The following is an 18,152-nucleotide window of genomic DNA, read 5'->3' on the forward strand; positions in this document are numbered from 1 at the left end:
GCATGGGGCCTCAGGAGCCCCCACTCCCTGGGCTGTGTGGCGCGCAAGCCTGGGGAGCAGCTTCCCTTCTGTGCCGAGTGAGGAGCGTAGACACCCCGGAAAGGCCCGGAGTCCGCTCGTCGCCTGGCCCTGAGCGCACGTCTCCTGCAGCCGCGCTGGCCAGGTGCGCCCTCCCTCCGAGGGTGCGAAGGTGGCAGAGGAGTTGATGAGGTTCAAACGGTCAAGGTGCAGCCTCTTAAATCTGCAAAGGGTTTGGGCCCTTTTGGGCATGAATTGAGACAAGTAAGTGCGGTCCTCCAACTTGCTGGGTGTGAGTAGTCCGCCAGGGAGGGACCTTTATATTATTATGAACTTAGAAAAGCAGAAGGGATCACCCAGATGTCGGGAAGCACTTTCTGGGTGGCCTGAGAGTGGGCCCTAGGTGTGGGTGTAGGGCAGGGGTGAGACCTTAAAGAGTGATGTTAGTCGTGGAGAAAAACCATAGTCTGTTGAAACCTGTGTCTGCTGTCACCGGGGATCAACAGTCCAGCTGTTCCTTCCTGGACTGGAGTGGACATTCATCCCCATAAGGACAAAACCTGCTGAACTCGTTCCAAGGTACGCAGGAGTGGGCCTGCGTGGGAGGGGTCCTGGCCCCTCCTCTGCCCTGAGCTGTTCTTGGAGGAGGTCAGAGCAGTTCTTCCCATTTTCCGGATGAGGACACTGAGGGGCCCAGACAGATGTGCTGGAGATTGGTGAGTGAGTGAGAGCCGAGCTTGGGACACACTATTAGTGCCAGGCTGCTGAGGCCCTCTGGGGGCAATGGGACCAAAGGGCCCCCAGCCTGCACTTCAGGGGGACCTGTGTGGGCCAGAGTCTGTCCATCTTTTCATTACTGCCCCCCCCCCGCCCCCAAGGAGCCTTTTATTTATTTTTAAAATATATTTTTATTGATTTCAGAGAGAAAGGGAGAAGGAGAGAGAGAGAGAGAGAGACATCAGTCATGAGAGAGAATCATTGATTAGGAATCAGACTGTGACCTCCTGGTTCATATAGGTAGATGCTCAACCACTGAGTCACACTGGCCAGGCTAAGGAGCCTTTTAGGCATTTTTTTACAAGTGCTCCCCCCCAACCCCCATGAAAGTTTAATAACACAGATAAACCGTTCAGGTACCATGGCCCTTTGGAGTGGTACAAACCATTGTAACATCTAAGATTTTATTTTTTATTTTTTTGCCCCTGAGATCCAATTTTCCCCCTGTTGAGACGCACTACTGTCGTTTTGGTCATATAATTCTTTGTTGTACATTGTAGGGTGTTTAGCAGCATCCCAAGCCTGTTAGATGCCTATTGCATTCCCTCCCTGACAGAGCCAGACTTTGCTAAATGTTCCCTGAGGGACACCATTGGTTGAGAACCCACTGCAGTCCAGAGCAACTAAATAGCCTCTGGCTAGTCCCACCTCCTAATGAGAGATGACAGTGGTCATAAATTAATTACATTGGCAGTTTTTCTACTCATTTGGCTAAATACTTTCTATTTTAGTCTTACTGCTTTGTATTGTAATTATTTTTAGTAGGTTTGCCAGATCTTCCTCCAGCGGAGAGGATGAGTTATTTCAGAGCCAAAGTCATATCCCCAGTCCCAATAGGGCCTGGACGAGCCCTCAACATGTTAAAGCAAATTAGTGCCATGAAGGAAAAAACAGAGCTTGGAGCCCAGGGCCTGGGGTTCTGGTCCCAGGGGGTCATTAACTCCTATGTGAGTCACCTTGGACAATTTCCTGACATTTAAAATGAGGGGGCAGGCCCTAACTGGTTTGGCTCAGTGGATAGAGCATTGGCCTGCGAACTGAAGGATCCTGGGTTTGATTCCAGTCAAGGGCACATGTCCAAGTTGCGGGCTTGATCCCCAATAGAGGGCGTGCAGGAGGCAGACGATGGATGATTCTCATAATTGATGTTTCTATTTCTCTCTCCCTCTCCCTTCCTCTTTGAAATCAATAAAAAAAATTTTAAATGAGGGAGCTAAGTTGCCTTAGGCTGCATGGGTTAGTGGTTAGAGTGTCCTGCCCCTTCCCCCACCCTCATCACCCCAAAGATCCAGGGTTTGATTCCCACTCAAGGACACATACCTGAATTTCGGGTTCCCTGCCCTAGTAGGGCACATGCAGGAGGCAACTAATCAATGTGTCTCTCTCACACCCATGTTTCTCTCTCTTTCCCTCCCCCTCCATCTCTTCCTCCATCCCTTACACTCACTTTAAAAATCAATGGGAAAAATATCCCCAGGTGAGGATTAATAACAACAACAAAAATGAGGGGCTAAGTCATCTCCTACACATCAAAGGTGTTAGTTAAGGAATTGTTGAGAGAATACAGACTGCTATTCTAAGGGCCTTGGTCAGAAATGACCAACTCAAAGCCCTTTATGAAGAAACTGAAGAACATACAGAAACCCATCAGATCTAAAGGTGTAGGATGCCTGAGGGGGAGTGAGCATTCCCTGGGCCTTGCAGAGTTGGTACAAAGACTTTAGTGATGTTATTCCACTGTCACACCATTCTGACTTGGGCATTATTCCCCTTTTCCAGATGAGAAAATCGAGGTGCAGAGATGTTAAACCTAGCTGGGATTGGGAGCCAGGTCTGTCATTTCAAGAGCTACCAGTCCACTGAGGACCTTTTGGTTTATCTTTGCATGTCATGCCCCAGCCCTCTCATTCAGTTTGAAATCATCAGCATCGTGAACAAAACATGCCACCCCCTCTCTGGGCAGGCCTGTTGCTGAGACCCCGTTTGCTCCTACAGTCCAACGGGATGACATGCTTGGTGTGAAAACACAGCACACATACATGGGTGGCATCGTCGTTGCCAGGGGCTGGGGCCAGGCAGTTTGTTACAAGGGTGCTGGACAGGCAAAGAATGACACAGCTCAGCGCATTGGGTGTCTTCTGTTCTAGTTAAGATCAGACGAGCACCCAGCAGCCACTGTGCCTAGCATTTTGTGTTTCTTGTCTTGTTATCCTCATTATAGGGACGAGGAAACTGACAGTGGATCCAGTAACTAACCTACAGTCACACAGCTAGTAAGTGGTGAGCCAGGATGCAGACCCAGCTTTGCTTAATTCTACAGCCCTGGGCTATAGTCTGGCACGCACCACTTCCTAGGCAGGCAAGGAAAAACCTTGGGGGTGGGGGTGGGGGTGTTGGGTACTTTGGGCATAGCTTGGGCCATGCTATTAGTGTGCAATAGAGCAGCTGTTGCCAACCGGTGGTCTGTGGACCCCTGGTGGTCTGTGAGGTCCGAAAGGTTGGCGACCACTGTGATAGAGGGTGATGAAGATGAGAATGGGCAAGAGAAGAACTGAGAGGTCCTCTCTTCCAGGCTGCAAGGACTGTCCTGCACGAAGAGGTCCCTTGTGGGGCAGAACTGGGGAGATTCCTGCAGCAGCAGCAGAATGAGTCTCCACTCTGTGCCCTGGCCAGTGTGGCACAGTGGGTTGGGCATCATTCCGTGCACTAAAAGGTTGCTGGTTCCATTTTCGGTCACAGCACATGCCCGGTTGTAGGCTCAATCCCCAGTAGGGGGCGTGCAGGAGGCAGCCAATCCGATGAATGTTTCTCTCTCCCTCTCCCTCTCCCTTCCTCTCTCTCTTTAAGCTATAAAAAAAAAAAAATGAAGAGCTAAGCTCAGAGGAAGGAGCCTCCAAGCCTGGGACCGTCATGCACAGGATAGGCGTGTTTAGTTAGCACCTCAGTCCTGGTCCATTGTCCAGCCAGTTGCCTGGCACAGGGGCTGGATGGCACGAGGGGCATTGTGGGGTGAAAGGTCTCACCTGCCAGGTGGGTGACACTGAGAAGCAGGTGTCTTCCTGCAGGTTGGCCTCTGACCCTCAGAGGGGAACCGGGTCTCCGTGATGCGAGTCTGTGGTCTGGCCTCATTCCTCCTCCAGACCATTCTTCTTGCTCTTAGAGTTCGGGACCCCTGGAGAGCTGGTTGTGGGAGAGAGGGAAGGACAGGAACGGGCAGGCGCCTGGAGGCTTGACTGCTCGTGGTTCCAGGCAAGTCCCCAACCTCACTGGCTCTCAGTCTCCTCATCTCCTCCTCCCTTTGGCTCCTCATTGGCTTGTTATGAGGATCAAAGGGAAAATGGATGTGAAAAGCAGAACATCCTGTTCTAGTGTTTTGTTCATCACCACTCTCAGGCCCCCAGAGTGGCAGGCAGTGAGCCAGAGGTGCAGCCCCTGCCTGGAGTTGGCAGAGCACGCGGGTTAAGAGCACAGAGTCCAGCCAGACCACCTGCCTCAAATCCTGCTCTGCCAGCCCCCTCTGACCCTAAGCACGTAACTTCACCTCCCATCCTTGACTGCCTCGTCTCTTAAGTGGGGAGGATGCTAGTACCTGCCCAAGGAGGTTGGAGTCGATACATACAGAGAGCTTGACCGGACCCGCTGCATGGTTTGTGGGGCCCAGTGCAGAATGAGAGTGTGGGCCTCTGAGCATTTCACAATGGCGACAGCAGAGCATAAACCATGGGTCACACAGCCTGAGCCAGCCCTGGTGCTGGGAGGGTGTCTGTCAGGAGTACTCTTATTACAGGGAGGAGCCAGGATGGGCTGGGTGAGGCTGGTCCACACCAGCGAGGAGAGTGAAGGAGTGAAGTCCAGCCCCCTCCCTCTGCCCGTGGTTTGCTAGCCTGGCCGAAGAGGCAATTGCTGTTGAATGCTGGGTGACTGTGTGCGCAGCCTGTCTCTGTATGGATGGGCTCGGGCCTCAGCAGCTGGGGCTGTGGGGAGGGGAGGTGCTGGCCTGCACCTGGCAACTGGATTTCATTATCTGGAACAAGTTCCTGACCCCGAGGCAGAGAGGATCCTGCAGGGAGAATGGGGGAACTGGAGGGGCTGAAACAGGTTAGCAGGCAGGTGCGTGCAATGCAGGAAGGCTTTGTGGGGATGAGGGCTCTTGTGTTAACTGGGAACACATGGGTCAGGCTGCTGGCCAAGCCTGGGAGGGCACATGTAGGGGTGTGTGTGTGTGTGTGTGTGTGTGTGTGTGTGTGATAGAAAATGGAGATATAGCTCAGTACAGGAATGTCCCGTTTTTCGAAAGTTCACATTGCGCCTCTTCACTTTTACAGAACTCACATCAGTACCTGTTTTTGCTAACTGAAAAGAAATCCAAGAGGATTTTTGCTTTTATGAAAAAAGGGGGAACATATAGCAGCAATAAAAATATGGTAGGAAATATTTTTTTAAAAGGTGGAGGGAGGAAGCAAAAATAGCGTTCCGATTTTGTCTTGCTGCAAGCTGATACAGGGGCGGTGCACTCCCAAGCAGGGAGAGAGCCACTGCTTTTATTACGTTAGAGTTTGTTTCGGTTTGGGGGGGTCTGGCAAGGCTGGAGACTTTCCATGTGAATGAATGGTCAATGAATGGTCATTGCTTCTTCACCTTATACCATTTCTCCTTGTGAAAGGTTTTGTAGGAAAGCCCTACTTTCAGATAGTGGGGAGAACCTGTGTAAATTCTACATCTCAAGACTCTCTGGGTAATGATTCCATCCCCCCCACCACCACCACCAAAGAATGGAGTTGCATATTTGGACCTGCGTGAAACTCCACGTGCAAGCTTAACAGGTGGGGGCAGTGTCCTGGGGGCACGACAGATGTACTTACACAGGCAGGCGGAGCTTCAGAATTAATTCACTTCAGAACATTGTGGAACATACCTGCCCAGGTCCTCCATCAGCGGTGGCAGGTGGAAGGTCTTCAGACCAATTAAGATGTAAAGAGCTGACACAGTGCCTGGAGAAAGAGGCACCTCCTCTCTCCCCCCTCTGAGAACCATCCGTCATCACTTCTAAGTAACATTCACCAGTTAACTGCCATGCCATACTTTGAATTTAATTAAAAAGGGTCCGCTGCTTGCGTCTATAGACCCTTATGGCATACAAATGGTTCATTGCATGCTTGCCACATATGAGGCACCTCATGAGGCAGGGACGATGTTTCCTAATTGACACAGGGAGAAACTTGGGCAGATGAAGTAAGCTGCCCAAGGCCACACAGCTCGTTACCACCGAGTTCAGCTGCCAGACAAGATGATGATAGTGGGTGTGCTTTGTAAATGCAGAGGTGGTTGCACCGATGCATGGAGTTGAGATCAGGCAGAGCTGAGTTTGAACCCAAGCTCTGCTATTGTAACCTTTGAGACTTTACGTAAATCCTTACCCTCTCTGGGCCTCCATAGCCTCATCGTTCACATAGTCCCACTCATTCCTCAGGATGCTGGCATTCATTTAAGCCCTCAGCAGTGATTTATTGAGCTCCTACAATATACCAGGCACCGTGCTAGGCACAGGATTCAGCGTGAACAAAGCAGACAGAAATTCCCACTTTCACGGGGCTTACAATCTATTTGGAGTGGGTGGCAGAAGGCACGTAAAAGGCCTGGCCCATATGTGGTTAGACGGGTCACAGGTCATGGCTCTGGGACTCAGCCCAGGTGCCCTCAGGCCTTCCAGTTGCCAGTGGCCAGCTGCCTTAGGGTGTTCCCTGGCACTAGGGACGGCTCTGAGCTGTACATGGCAAGCCCGACGTACCTGCCTGGAGAGCAAACTCTTCCCCACCCCAGCAGCCCTTAGCCAACGACTGGCGGAGTGGGTAGGTAGACAGCCCAGCTCCCCTCCTCTGGGGATAACGGAGGCGTCTAGGGGGATTGAGCTCCAGTTGCCCACTGTGGTCACCATCCAGATGGAGCATTCTTTTAAAAAAATATATATTTTTATTGATTTCAGCAGAGGAAGGAAGAGGGAAAGAGAAAACATCAATGATGAGAGAGCATCATTGATTGGCTGCCTCCTGCATGCCCCCAACTGGGGATCGAGCCTACAACCTAGGCATGTGCCCTGACCAGGAATCGAACTGTGACCTCCTGGTTCATAGGCTGATGCTCAACCACTGAACCACACTGGCCGGGCATGATACAACATTCTTTATTAGCTGCCTCCCTTCCCTGATTTGCTCTCTCCTCCACCCTCCCACCCCCGCCACAGTGTCTTCTGGGATCAGATCACCTGCCAGTTGCCCTCGAATCCTTGTGTCTGGTTCAGCTCTGAAGGAACCTAAACTAAGACCGGATGTCCCCCCCCACACCGCTCCCTGCTCCACATCCCAGAACCCCCGGGGGCTGGTGCACCGAGCAGGAGGCTCCACAAAAAGGGTGGCCTGTGTGGCTGGGATGTGTAGCCAGGGCTTTCTATGGCTTTTCTTCATCACCTGGTCCGACCGGCACCAGGGAGAGCTGGAATTGAACATCCTCAGCACCAGCGAGATTCCAGCTCCTGCCCATCTCCTTTCCCATTTTATAGAGAAGGACACTCACAGAGGTGATGTGCCCCGCCAGGGTCCCGCAGTCCAGATGCCAGCCACCGCCACGATTCAGACCCAGGCAGCCTGACCCTAGAGCAAGAGAGACTGCAGGGCCAGGCCGAGATGGGGCCACAGCTGCCCTGGGACCAAGTGATTTGTGCAGGAGCCTTGGAGCCAGGCATCTGCATACCACAGAAGGGGAAGTCAAAGGGGAGAGACTTTTCCAACCCAAGAAAAGAGAGTGAGAAACTAGACTGATTAAGCCCCGGGTCTGTGAAGGGGACTGTCAGTGCTCCCGCCTACAGTGTTAGAGCATAATGGTTCAAATTCTATATGTCTGTGTGCCCTCAGGCAAGTTACTTGCCCTCTCTGTGCTTTAGTCTCCATTGTCAAAATGGGAATGGCAGGAGCACCTCCCCTGAGGGGTGTTGGAAGGATGAAACGAATGCTTACGTGTTTAGAATAGTGGTTGGCACACAGTCAATGCTGTGGAAGTATTTGATAAATAAAATTCTGACTCCAAGAGACTCTGGGTAGGAATTATCCTAATTTTACAGATCAAGTTGAATGAGCTCGTGAGAGGCAGAGCTTGGATTTGAACCCAAGCTGGTCTGACTCTCCAGAACCCATGTTTCTCAGCCTTACCACACTGCCCGGGTGAGATGGGAGGTGGGCTCAAGGCTGTGGCAGGGTTCAGAGTAGGCTCACGGCCCCTGAGGCTTATAAGGGTAGCTCTAAACAGTGCTCTTTCTGCTCTGGCATGAAGACCTGGGCAATGGCTGCAGCCTGGAGGTAGGTGGATGGCCCAGTGTCCCACTGTCTGAGCAGATGGGCCCTGGAGCAGGAGTCAGAGACAACTAGGATCGACCTTTCACCTACTACCTGTGCCGAAGCAAGGATGGTGCAGTGTGGACCCCGTGGGCACAGGCTGGTGGGGGGAATTAGCTGGCAGCCAGCCAGCCATACGAGCAGCCTGGAATAGGAAAAGGGACCAGACCCAGGTGGGCAGGCAGAGACAGACAGGCAGCTGTGGTCAGAGATGCTAGGGAATCCAGCCCCCACATGGGCCGCTCGGGAAGGCCAGGCAATGGGGAGCTCTGAGGGGAAGGGCCCAGGCCTGCTGCCACCCCAGAGGCCTTCCTGGGGCTTCCTTCTCTGACTTGTGCTGCAGGAGGCTGTTCTCCGATGACCACAGCCTGGGGGATTCTCGGGCAGGTGGCCTGCAAACTGCACTTTGGAACCACTGCCTTCCCTCTCTGGGCCTGTTTCTTCCTCTGTAAAATGAGGAGGATGGACTGTTTCTTCCGTGTGCAGAAACCTGATTTCAACCCTCCCCTCATGCCTCATATTGGCTCTTTGTCCAAGTGCTTTGTGGAAACAGCCCCACTTATCCTATGAGGCCTTAAAGCTCTCATGTTTGGATATACAGTCACGGCAAGTTTGTGATCTGGTCACACCCAGCCTTTTTTGGGTCCACATGGGGCAATCCATGATCTCAGTCACCTCTCCCACCCCGTCTCTCCCCCTTAGGTTTCAGCCTCCCCAGATCCCGGCTCTCCTAGGGAAGAGGAGAAGACCCCACTCCAGGCAGGGCCACAAAGACGCAGGCACTGGGTTGTCACTGAGCCAGGAGCTCTGACCCCAGAAGACACAGCCCCTCCTGGGACCCAGGAGGACACCCCCTTGGTGCTGGAGCTGCAGACGCTGCCAGGATTGGCCAACACGGACTTGAGTACCCCAAGCCCCGATATCCAGGTGAGAGCTGCAGGAGGGCCATGGGCCCAGTGGGCACCAGGAGAGGAGCTGGGCTCAGGGGCTCAGCTCTGAGGTCAGGCGTCCTGTCCGGCCTTCCTTGGAGGTGCAGGTGCTGTGTGGGGTTGGAGAAGTTGACTCCCCATGTTGTCCCCATGGAGTTGTTGGGGGAGGACCTGCTTCTCCACTTTTAAGCTGCAGACCATGAGCAACTCATGGGACTCCTAGTCCATAGCAAGGGACCAACAGCCCCAACCTGGCAGTGCTGTCATGGGGGCCAAATGAGCGGAGACTGCTTCTTGAGCTGCAAGGGACTCTGGAAATCTCGGGGGGAAACCTTGTGGAAAAGCCTGAAGGTCTGATCCCCACCAAGGCCCAACCCCTTATGCAGTCCCCTGGGGGTTGAGTACAGTGGGTGGGGGATCGACATGCCCCACTGCCAGTCCTGAATCCCTAATGGTAATAATTCTGCATTTTTGTGTAACATCTACAGTTAGAAAACACTTTCACTGAAAGAGAAAAGTGTAGAACATAACTATAAAATTGTTTAAGAGTATATGTGTGTGCACATGTGTATATATATATGTAAAATTGGGAACGTTAATCACCAAAATGTTCTCCATCGGTGATGGAAGATGGGCAACGTTCACTGCTTTAGATTTTGCTGTTTTTCCCCCAAATTTTGTTCAGTGACCTCAGATTAATTTAACCCCAAATGATGTTTTTAAGGTTCACTTTTACATAAATGATTTCATGTTTCGTTTTCCCTTCCACATGTGGTGAAAGAGAGCCCCTGCTCGCCCCCCAGGGGCTGCCCTGGGGATGTGCTGTCTCTGCTCTCATTTTCTGGTTCTACAAGGAAGAAACGGAGGCTCAGGGCTGTAGTGGCCCTGGAGGCTGTGTAGCCTGCAAGCTGGTGAAGCCAGAATTCAAAGCCAGCTTCTCTGACACTAGTGGGTCTCTGCCCTGGCACCCGTTAGAGCCCCCATGCTTGGCCCCACCTAAGACCAGTTACACCCATGTCTGAGGTAGTGTTGGGGAGTCTAGGACCTTCAGGGGATTCTGACGCATAGCCAGGTCGTAAGCTGTGACCCCATGTGCCCGGGAGGCCAAGAAGGTTGGGCCTCTTCCTCCTGCCCTTGTCCTATTCCCTCTCCTTGGTGTCCAGCTCTGAGCCTCCCTCACTGACCGGCCTGGAGTCTGTCTCCCTGCAGGTGACCATCGAGGTGGTGGAGGACACCCAGGCCAAGGTGGAGAAGGATGTGCTGGCCAAGCCAAGCAATGTCTGGCCCTTCGGCTGGCTGTCTACCGTCATGGAGACCTCCAGGTCCCTCCTCCGGGACTACTTGAGGGGTGAGGAGGCGGGGTCCAGTCTCAAGGACAGAGCTCCAAGAGAAGAGGAGGAAGCAGAGGAGGAGGAAGCGGAGGAGGAGGAGGAGTACCTTACAGACTATGAGTACAGTGAGAGCGAGGACCAGGAGGACAATGATGAGGAAGATGACAACAAGGAGCAAGACTGGCTGCACCCTTTCAGGGACTTCTACGGTGAGCACCTCCATCTTGGCATCCCTGGTTGCTGCTCTCCAGGTCCAGAGTGGAACTGGGGGTAGAGAGAGGGCTGAGAGCTTCCTGGGCAGGGGCAGCTGGGGGACCAGGAGCTTAGGCCTGTACAAACACCATCATCCGCTAAATGGTAACATCACCCATTGCTTGCAAAGTTTTTGCCCAAAAAACATTTGACCCTCACAACAGCTCTGAGATCCCCTAAGCAAAAACGACATATTAATATTATGTATATATATTCATATCTGTCAGTTTCCAACAAATTGCAAAATATTATAAATCCCACCACTCGCAACTGACCTCATTTTCAGACTATGTGGGTTTGAACCCGGACTCTGCCACTTACCAGCTGAGTGACATTAGGCAAGTTACTAAACCTCTCTGTGCCTCAGTTCTTTCCTCTATAACAGTGGTTCTCAACCTTCCTAATGCCGGGACCCTTTAATACAGTTCCTCATGTTGTGGTGACCCCAATTTCATTGTTACAAATTGAACATAATTAAAGCATAGTGATTAATCACAAAACAATATGTAATTATATATGTGTTTTCCGATGGTCTTAGGCGACCCCTGTGAAAGGGTCGTTCGACCCCCAAAGGGGTCGCGACCCACAGGTTGAGAACCACTGCTCTATAAAATGGAGAATAGCACAACCCTTACTACATAGGATTGGGTGTAGAGGGTATTAAGTCAGTTAATACAGTTAAAGTGCCTGCATGTAGTGAACACAGTATCCGCTATTTTGATTAGAAAGCAATACGATATAGTCTGTTCAGAAAATATCACCTGGAGCCTGCCAGCCCTCTAGGCAGCCATTTATATTTTTGCACATTGTAGTTCAGAATTTCCTGGGTGCAGACCATCTCACACATATTTGCAGCCAATCTCCCTAGAGCCTTGTTGTTTTGTCATTGGATGGAGGTACCTATGATTAAGACTAAGTTATAGCAGCCTATTCCCAATTTCACCAAAATAATATAAACTAACAGGCAGAATTTTCATGACTTTGAGCTTTTCTTCCATTTATTATCCTTAAACTCTTGGTGCCAGCCTGCTCGGGCCTGCCAGGAAGTGAGGAGAGCACTGGCTGTGTCATTACTCTGGGTTTCCCCAGAGAGGCCTGGGCCCTGCACAGCCAGAGGGGGGTGGGTGCAGTCAAGGGTGTTCCAAGTCTCTCAGCAGGACTGGGCCCCTAACATGGGCAGCGGTGACATTCATATATATATATATAAAATTTCAGAGAGGAAGGGAGAGGGAGAGAGAGAGAGAAACATCAATGATGAGAGAGAATCATTGATCAGCTGCCTCCTGCGTGCCCCCTACTGGGGATCGAGCCTGCAACCTGGGCATGTGCACTTGACTGGAATCGAACCTGGGACCCTTCAGTCTGCAGGCCGACGCTCTATCCACTGAGCCAGCTAGGGCAGGGACATTCTTTAATACCCCCAGGAGAGTATTGTCATCCTGGGTTTTGATTGACATAAAAACTACAGCTCAGAGATGGAGGGGGACTTGCTCAAGGTCACCCTGACAATGGCCAGATGGCCTCCAGCCCAGATACCGTTTCCTCTTTGTTGCTGTGTGGGCATAGAGTATGTGCTGGGGGTTGTGCTGCCTCTCTAGGGCCACCTCCTGCATTTTCACAGGTGTTCACTGCACAAGGGGTCTGAGAGGGGCTGAAATCTAGCCCCTGCTCCATGCACTAGGCTTGGGGCCCTGCCTCGGGTTGCATCCTCCTGAGAAATTTAGCAAAAGGCGAATATTCTCCAGTGCAGCCTGTGGGCTGTGCTCACTCACCCCGGCTCCTTGCCTTGACACAGATGATGAGCCTCCACAGGAGTGGGGCCCCTGGTCTCCTTGCAGCGGGAGCTGCGGCAACAGCACCCAGCAGAGGACCCGGCCCTGTGGCTTCGCCTGCACTGTCACCCAGACCAAGGACTGCGACCTGCCCCACTGTCCTGGTGAGACGAGCCACAGCTCCTGCACAGGGAGTGGCTTACACACCGTGCTTGGTCCCTTGGGAATGTGGGCATGTGAGCCTTACACCAGGGTGGTCTTGGGAGAGGGGATGTGGGAGCTCACAAACATGGTGGTCCTGCCTCATCCCAGGCCTGTCCCAGATGCTGTGGGCACCAAGCGCCTAGTGAGGGCTGGGCTTCCCCATCGGGAGCACAGAGGTGCCTTGGGACGCCACCAGCCTGACCTCCTCTCTTCCCAAAGGCGTCAAGGACAAGGACCCCTTGGACTTACCCAGTGAGGAGTGGCCATTCCTGGCCCCCAATGCTACGGATATTCTGGACTCAGGTCAGTGGAGGGCTATTCTCTCTCTCTCTCTCTCTCTCTCTCTCTCTCTCAGCATTTCATGGGCAGAAATCTCACTTCCATCCATTGAGGCAGAGAGTACATTTTCCAACAGGAAGGTCAGCCTCCCCAGCAAGGGCGCCCTAGCGTGTGTGACCCCCCTGGACAGGCCCATTGGCCTCCCCAGCTTTATATTCCTGCTGGGAAGGTCTCCATGGGAGCTGAAGAGCTTGGAGACCATCCTGTGGGGCATATTCTCCCTGGCAGCAGGATGGGAAGGGGACATTCTGGCTACTCCTGAGTCACCCTTTGAAGACTCCTGGGCAGGCTTTGTCTGGGAAGAGGGTGCTGCCAGAAGTGGACCGGGGTCCAGAACTCTGGGACTTCTCCCCCCAGCAGCCCGGAGTAGGCCACGCCTCCACCAGCATGCACAGCATCTGGGTCCCTCGGTCTTACCTGCCCCTTGCAAGGAGCCAGGAGGCTGTGGATACCACCTCCCCCACCTCTTCCTGCCTGTGCAGAGGAGGCCCCTGCTCAGTGCTACAGCAGCTCATGGTTTCAAGGGTTCAGAAGCCACATTTCCCAAGGCAGAGAGATGGGGAGGGCAGCCACTGGGGGCCCAGAGTGGCAGAGTGACTCACCCAAGGGCATATGGCCTGAGAAAGGCAGAGGTAGGTTTGCCATAAGAACAAGTGTAAACCTACTTGTGCCCCACCCTGTATTGAAACATTTTCTTACCAATTGGTTTAACCGTTCTCCCTGCTCTCACCACCCAGCTCCTTCCCCAGGACCTTTCCTACCACCCAGCGTTGAAAGGAACAGCACCTTAGCAGAGCAGAGGCCATCTGGGCCCCTCCTCCAGCCCCTGGGCCTGCATCTATTTTAAACCAGGGCCTCTTGCTTCAGGTTGCCTGGTGTTGTGTGGGAGCCCCTGTCTGTCAGCAGTGCTGTCTGGGAGCTCCCAGTTCTGGCCCCTAAGGCCTTACCTGGCCACACCTTTGCACCAGCTGGGGCTCTGGCCTCCTCTCCACCCATTGGCCCCACCCCCCACACCACGGGGCTGACCCAACTTCCCCCCCTTCCCTGCCCTCTGCAGGTGTGGACCACTGTGAGAAGTGGCTGAACTGCAAGAGCGACTTCCTAGACAAGTACCTCAGCCAGGTGCTGCAGGACCTGCCCAGTTGCCCATGCACATACCCACCGGAGGCTGCGCACAAGGTCATGAACTTGCAGGACAAGCGGACCGGCCGCAGTGTCCAGTGGAGGGACGCCAGTGGCCCGGGAGAGCGCCTGGACATCTACAAGCCCACGGCAAGCTACTGCCTGCGCTCCCTGCTGTCCTCGGACAGCAAAACGCTGGCCGCCCAGCACTGCTGCTACGACTCCAGCTACCGGCTGCTGACCCGGGGCAAGGGCGCTGGCGCACCTCACCTCATCAGCAGCGAAGTCTCACCTGAACTGCACTTCAAGTTGGACAAGATGCCCTGGATCATGTGTAAGGGCGACTGGAGCCGCTACCACTCTGTGCGGCCCCCCAACAATGGCTGGGCCTGCCCTGACAACCCTCCCGAGCCGGAGTACCTGGCCCAGCTGCAGGAGGCCAAGGAGTACTGATGAGAGGGCTGCTGTGCTGAGCGCTTCCCTGGCAGGCCCCTGTCCCTGCCCCTGCCCAGGCTGGGTGAGTGTAAGGGCTTAGCCTGTGAGGCCTGTGAACTCCAGGCTGGTCAGCACCCAAGTGTTGGGTGGGGTTGGGGAGACGGTTGAAGGGTGTACAGGCTCAGGGTGAGGGGAGGAGCTCAGCCCCAGGGTCCCTGTGGGTGCAGCGGAAATCTGTGTCTGTGGGGGCTACCCTCCTGCCTGCTAAGAGGTGCTGTCCCACCCTGGCCGGTCATTTCCCTCCCCCATCTGGGAGCTGGGCTCTCCTGCCCTGGTTCTGCACACAGGTGTGCGCCCGGCTCTCCACTCTCCACTCTCCACACAGCCTGCTTCCCAGGACCTGCGGTGAATCACTCAGACCCCCACTCCCGAGGCCAGTCCTTTCATCTCAGCCCCCACAGCTGCCCTTGGTCAGCCCTGGGTGACCAAGCCCTCATTACCTCTGAGTGGCTACACGTGGCCCTCTTGCCTGCTGGGAGCCACTGAGCAAAAGGGTTTTATCCTCAGCTCCGAGCTGCCTTTCGGCGGACACCACTTCAGTCCGGGGCTGAAGCTCTCAGTGGACAGACAGGCTGAGGCGGCCAAGCCAGGGCAGGCTCCAGGCAGGGACGGGATCCCCAGGTCAGGTCAGGTCCCCTTTGTCCAGCCCACCTGTGTTCTGTCCAGGTCGTGGGAGATGGCACTGCCCCACATGGGGGAGTGGCAGCTTGTCACAGCAGCCAGGCTTGCGGTGGACTCAGAACCAGCTCAGGAGGTGCGGCATGCTCCTGGTGCCCTGGTAAACCAGTTCTCCGGGCAGGGAGAGTCCTTGAATGTAGCATCTGCGCAATTTCTGTGGTGTAAATACTCCCACCATGGCCCATTCCAGGCTCCCATGGTGACGTCGTCGGTGAATGCACTGAGCTCAGAGTTGGGGAGACAAGCACAGTCTGCTTCCCCCCCCCAGCACACCTTGTGCCTCTTCCTACCTCCCCTCACCCCCAACCACACTGCCATGCCTTCCATGGGGCTGAAATGCTCAAGTCCCAGCCGTCCCTGCTCACAAAAGCCTCCGCAGGGTAGGGGATTTCACTGCTAGCCCCTAGACAGCGGCCTTGAAGCTCTTGGGATCCCCAGCAATAAAGCCCTTTACATTCCCCCCCCCCCCCCATGCCAAAAAAAAAATGATAAGGATAACCAGGAAGCTGGTCGTGCCCACAGGGGCCTGGAAAGATGGGGCGTGCCCCTAACATTCCAAAACAGGTCTAGCTGCAGGCAAGGTGGGTAGCATTCAACCCAGTGGTGCCAGGAACTGGCCAAACCTCTCCCTCGTCCGCTTTCTAGCGGGCTCTCCTGCCCTGGTTCTGCACACCGGTGTGCGCCAGGCTCTCCACTCTCCACACAGCCTGGTTCCCAGGACCTGCGGTGAATCACTCAAACCCCCAGCCCCGAGGGCCAGTCCTTTCATCTCAGCCCCCACAGCTGCCCTTGGTCAGCCCTGGGTGACCAAGCCCTCATTACCTCTGAGTGGCTACACGTGGCCCTCTTGCCTGCTGGGAGCCACTGAGCAAAAGGGTTTTATCCTCAGCTCCGAGCTGCCTTTCGGCGGACATCACTTCAGTCCGGGGCTGAAGCTCTCAGTGGACAGACAGGCTGAGTCAGCCAAGCCAGGGCAGGCTTCAGGCAGGGACGGGATCCCCAGGTCAGGTCCCCTTTGTTCAGCCCACCTGTGTTCTGTCAGGTGGTGGGAGATGGCACTGCCCCACATGGGGGAGTGGCAGCTTGTCACAGCAGCCAGGCTTGGGGTGGACTCAGAACCAGCTCAGGAGGTGCGGCATGCTCCTGGTGCCCTGGTAAACAGTTCTCCGGGCAGGGAGAATCCTTGAATGTAGCATCTGGGCAACTTTTGTGGTATAAATACTCCCACCATGGCCCATTCCAGGCTCCCATGGTGACGTCGTTGAATGCACTGAGCTCAGAGTTGGGGAGACAAGCACAGTCTGCTTCCCCCCCCCCAGCACACCTTGTGCCTCTTCCTCCTCCCCTCACCCCCAACCACACTGCCATGCCTTCCATGGGGCTGAAATGCTGAAGTCCCAGCCGTCCCTGCTCACAAAAGCCTCCTCAGGGTAGGGGATTTCACTGTTAGCCCCTAGACAGCGGCCTCGAAGCTCTCGGGATCCTCAGCAATAAAGCACTTTACATTCCAATTCTGTCTGTCTGATGAATTTGTGGCCCAGCAGAGCAGCGTGGGTCGGAAGCCTTTGCTTACAGCCCACGCCAAGCTCCCAGCTCCCACAGGTTTTGTGTTTTGGGTTTCATTTGTGACTGCCTCACCCAGCTGGGCAGGCCGAGCTCCTGGGTGCAGGGATTTGACCAAACTCACACTTGCAAAGGGCTGCCTGGGAGGCACATTCACTCTAAGTTTTTGGTCAGAGGTAAATTGCATTTACTCCGGAGGAAGTGGCCCCACTTCCCCAGGTAACTTGCTGCAAGGGAATCCAGCACAGAGTTGCCCAAGGACTATACCTATAGGATGGCAGGGAGGGACCTGGCACCTGCCTTAGTTGGCACCCTTACCAGACACCTCCGCTGTCACCCCTGGCCTTCGGGAAAGGAAAGAGACGCACCAAGAAAACAGAAAGTAGAATGAGGCAAGGTGTTTCCAAGCTGCCACTTGGAGAAGCCCAGAGAGCCACATGTTTCCGATTAGCATCACAGCTCGAGGTGAGTTTATTAGTCTGGTCCTGGACCACAGTCTAAAAATACTCCAGTGCAATTAGAATATTACAGGGTCAGAGAGGGCAGGATCTCAGGTCACCAGATGGAAGCCAAGTTCACTCTCTCATCTGTAAAATTCAATACAATTAATTAGCAAAGACATGTTTTAATTATTTTTTTTAGCATAAACTTAAAAAATTAGAGACATCCCAGAGTCTGTTTTCACAGACAACTGCAAATTCTCCTCCTTTCTAATGTAACTTACCTTGACACACACTGCTGTATAAATTTTTAAAAATATATATTTTTATTTTAGAGTGGAGGGGAAAGGGAGTCAGAAACATCAGTGATGAGAGAGAATCATTGATTGCTGCCTCTTGCATGCCCCCTACTGGGGATCAAGCCCACAACCCGGGCATGTACCCTTGACTGGAATCGAACCCAGGACTCTTCAGTCCACAGGCCTACGCTCTGTCCACTGAGCCAAGCCAGCTAGGGCTGCTTTCTAAAGTTGATCTATACCTAATGGTTGTTTATTACCCAAACAGTACTTAGTCCCATTTTTAATCTGTAATCTCAGTGACATGCTAAATTGCTACCATGTCAGGCACATATGAGAGAAACTAAGAAAAAGGCATTAGGGAGTAGGTCAGCTACAAAATGATGTGTATTCAAGCTCTACAGAGGAGAGACACTGCAGGTAGCTGCAGGCGGGGGAACACCTGTGTGAGGAGAAACTGTGATGGAGGTTGCACAGCACTTGTGAAAGGGGGCGGCTTGGTAGCAGCTAGTATCAGAGTCAGGAGGGGCCCAGGAAATCAGAGGACC

General features: G+C 53.7%; 1 protein-coding gene across 1 annotated transcript in view; it reads left to right on the forward strand.

The window, feature by feature from the left end:
* Positions 1-15,944, forward strand: part of ISM2 (isthmin 2) — a 16,251-nt gene extending 307 nt beyond the window's left edge. Inside the window, exons 2-6 of the mRNA XM_005860186.2 lie at positions 8,883-9,107; positions 10,319-10,649; positions 12,488-12,628; positions 12,888-12,971; positions 14,065-15,944. Coding sequence (XP_005860248.1) covers positions 8,883-9,107; positions 10,319-10,649; positions 12,488-12,628; positions 12,888-12,971; positions 14,065-14,582 — 1,299 coding nt within the window. The 3' untranslated portion in view covers positions 14,583-15,944. The remainder of the gene's footprint in view (positions 1-8,882; positions 9,108-10,318; positions 10,650-12,487; positions 12,629-12,887; positions 12,972-14,064) is intronic.
* Positions 15,945-18,152: the final 2,208 nt, after the last annotated feature.

The sequence above is a fragment of the Myotis brandtii genome, unplaced genomic scaffold (assembly GCF_000412655.1).
Source record: "Myotis brandtii unplaced genomic scaffold, ASM41265v1 scaffold132, whole genome shotgun sequence".
In the NCBI taxonomy this organism is placed as follows: domain Eukaryota; kingdom Metazoa; phylum Chordata; class Mammalia; order Chiroptera; family Vespertilionidae; genus Myotis; species Myotis brandtii.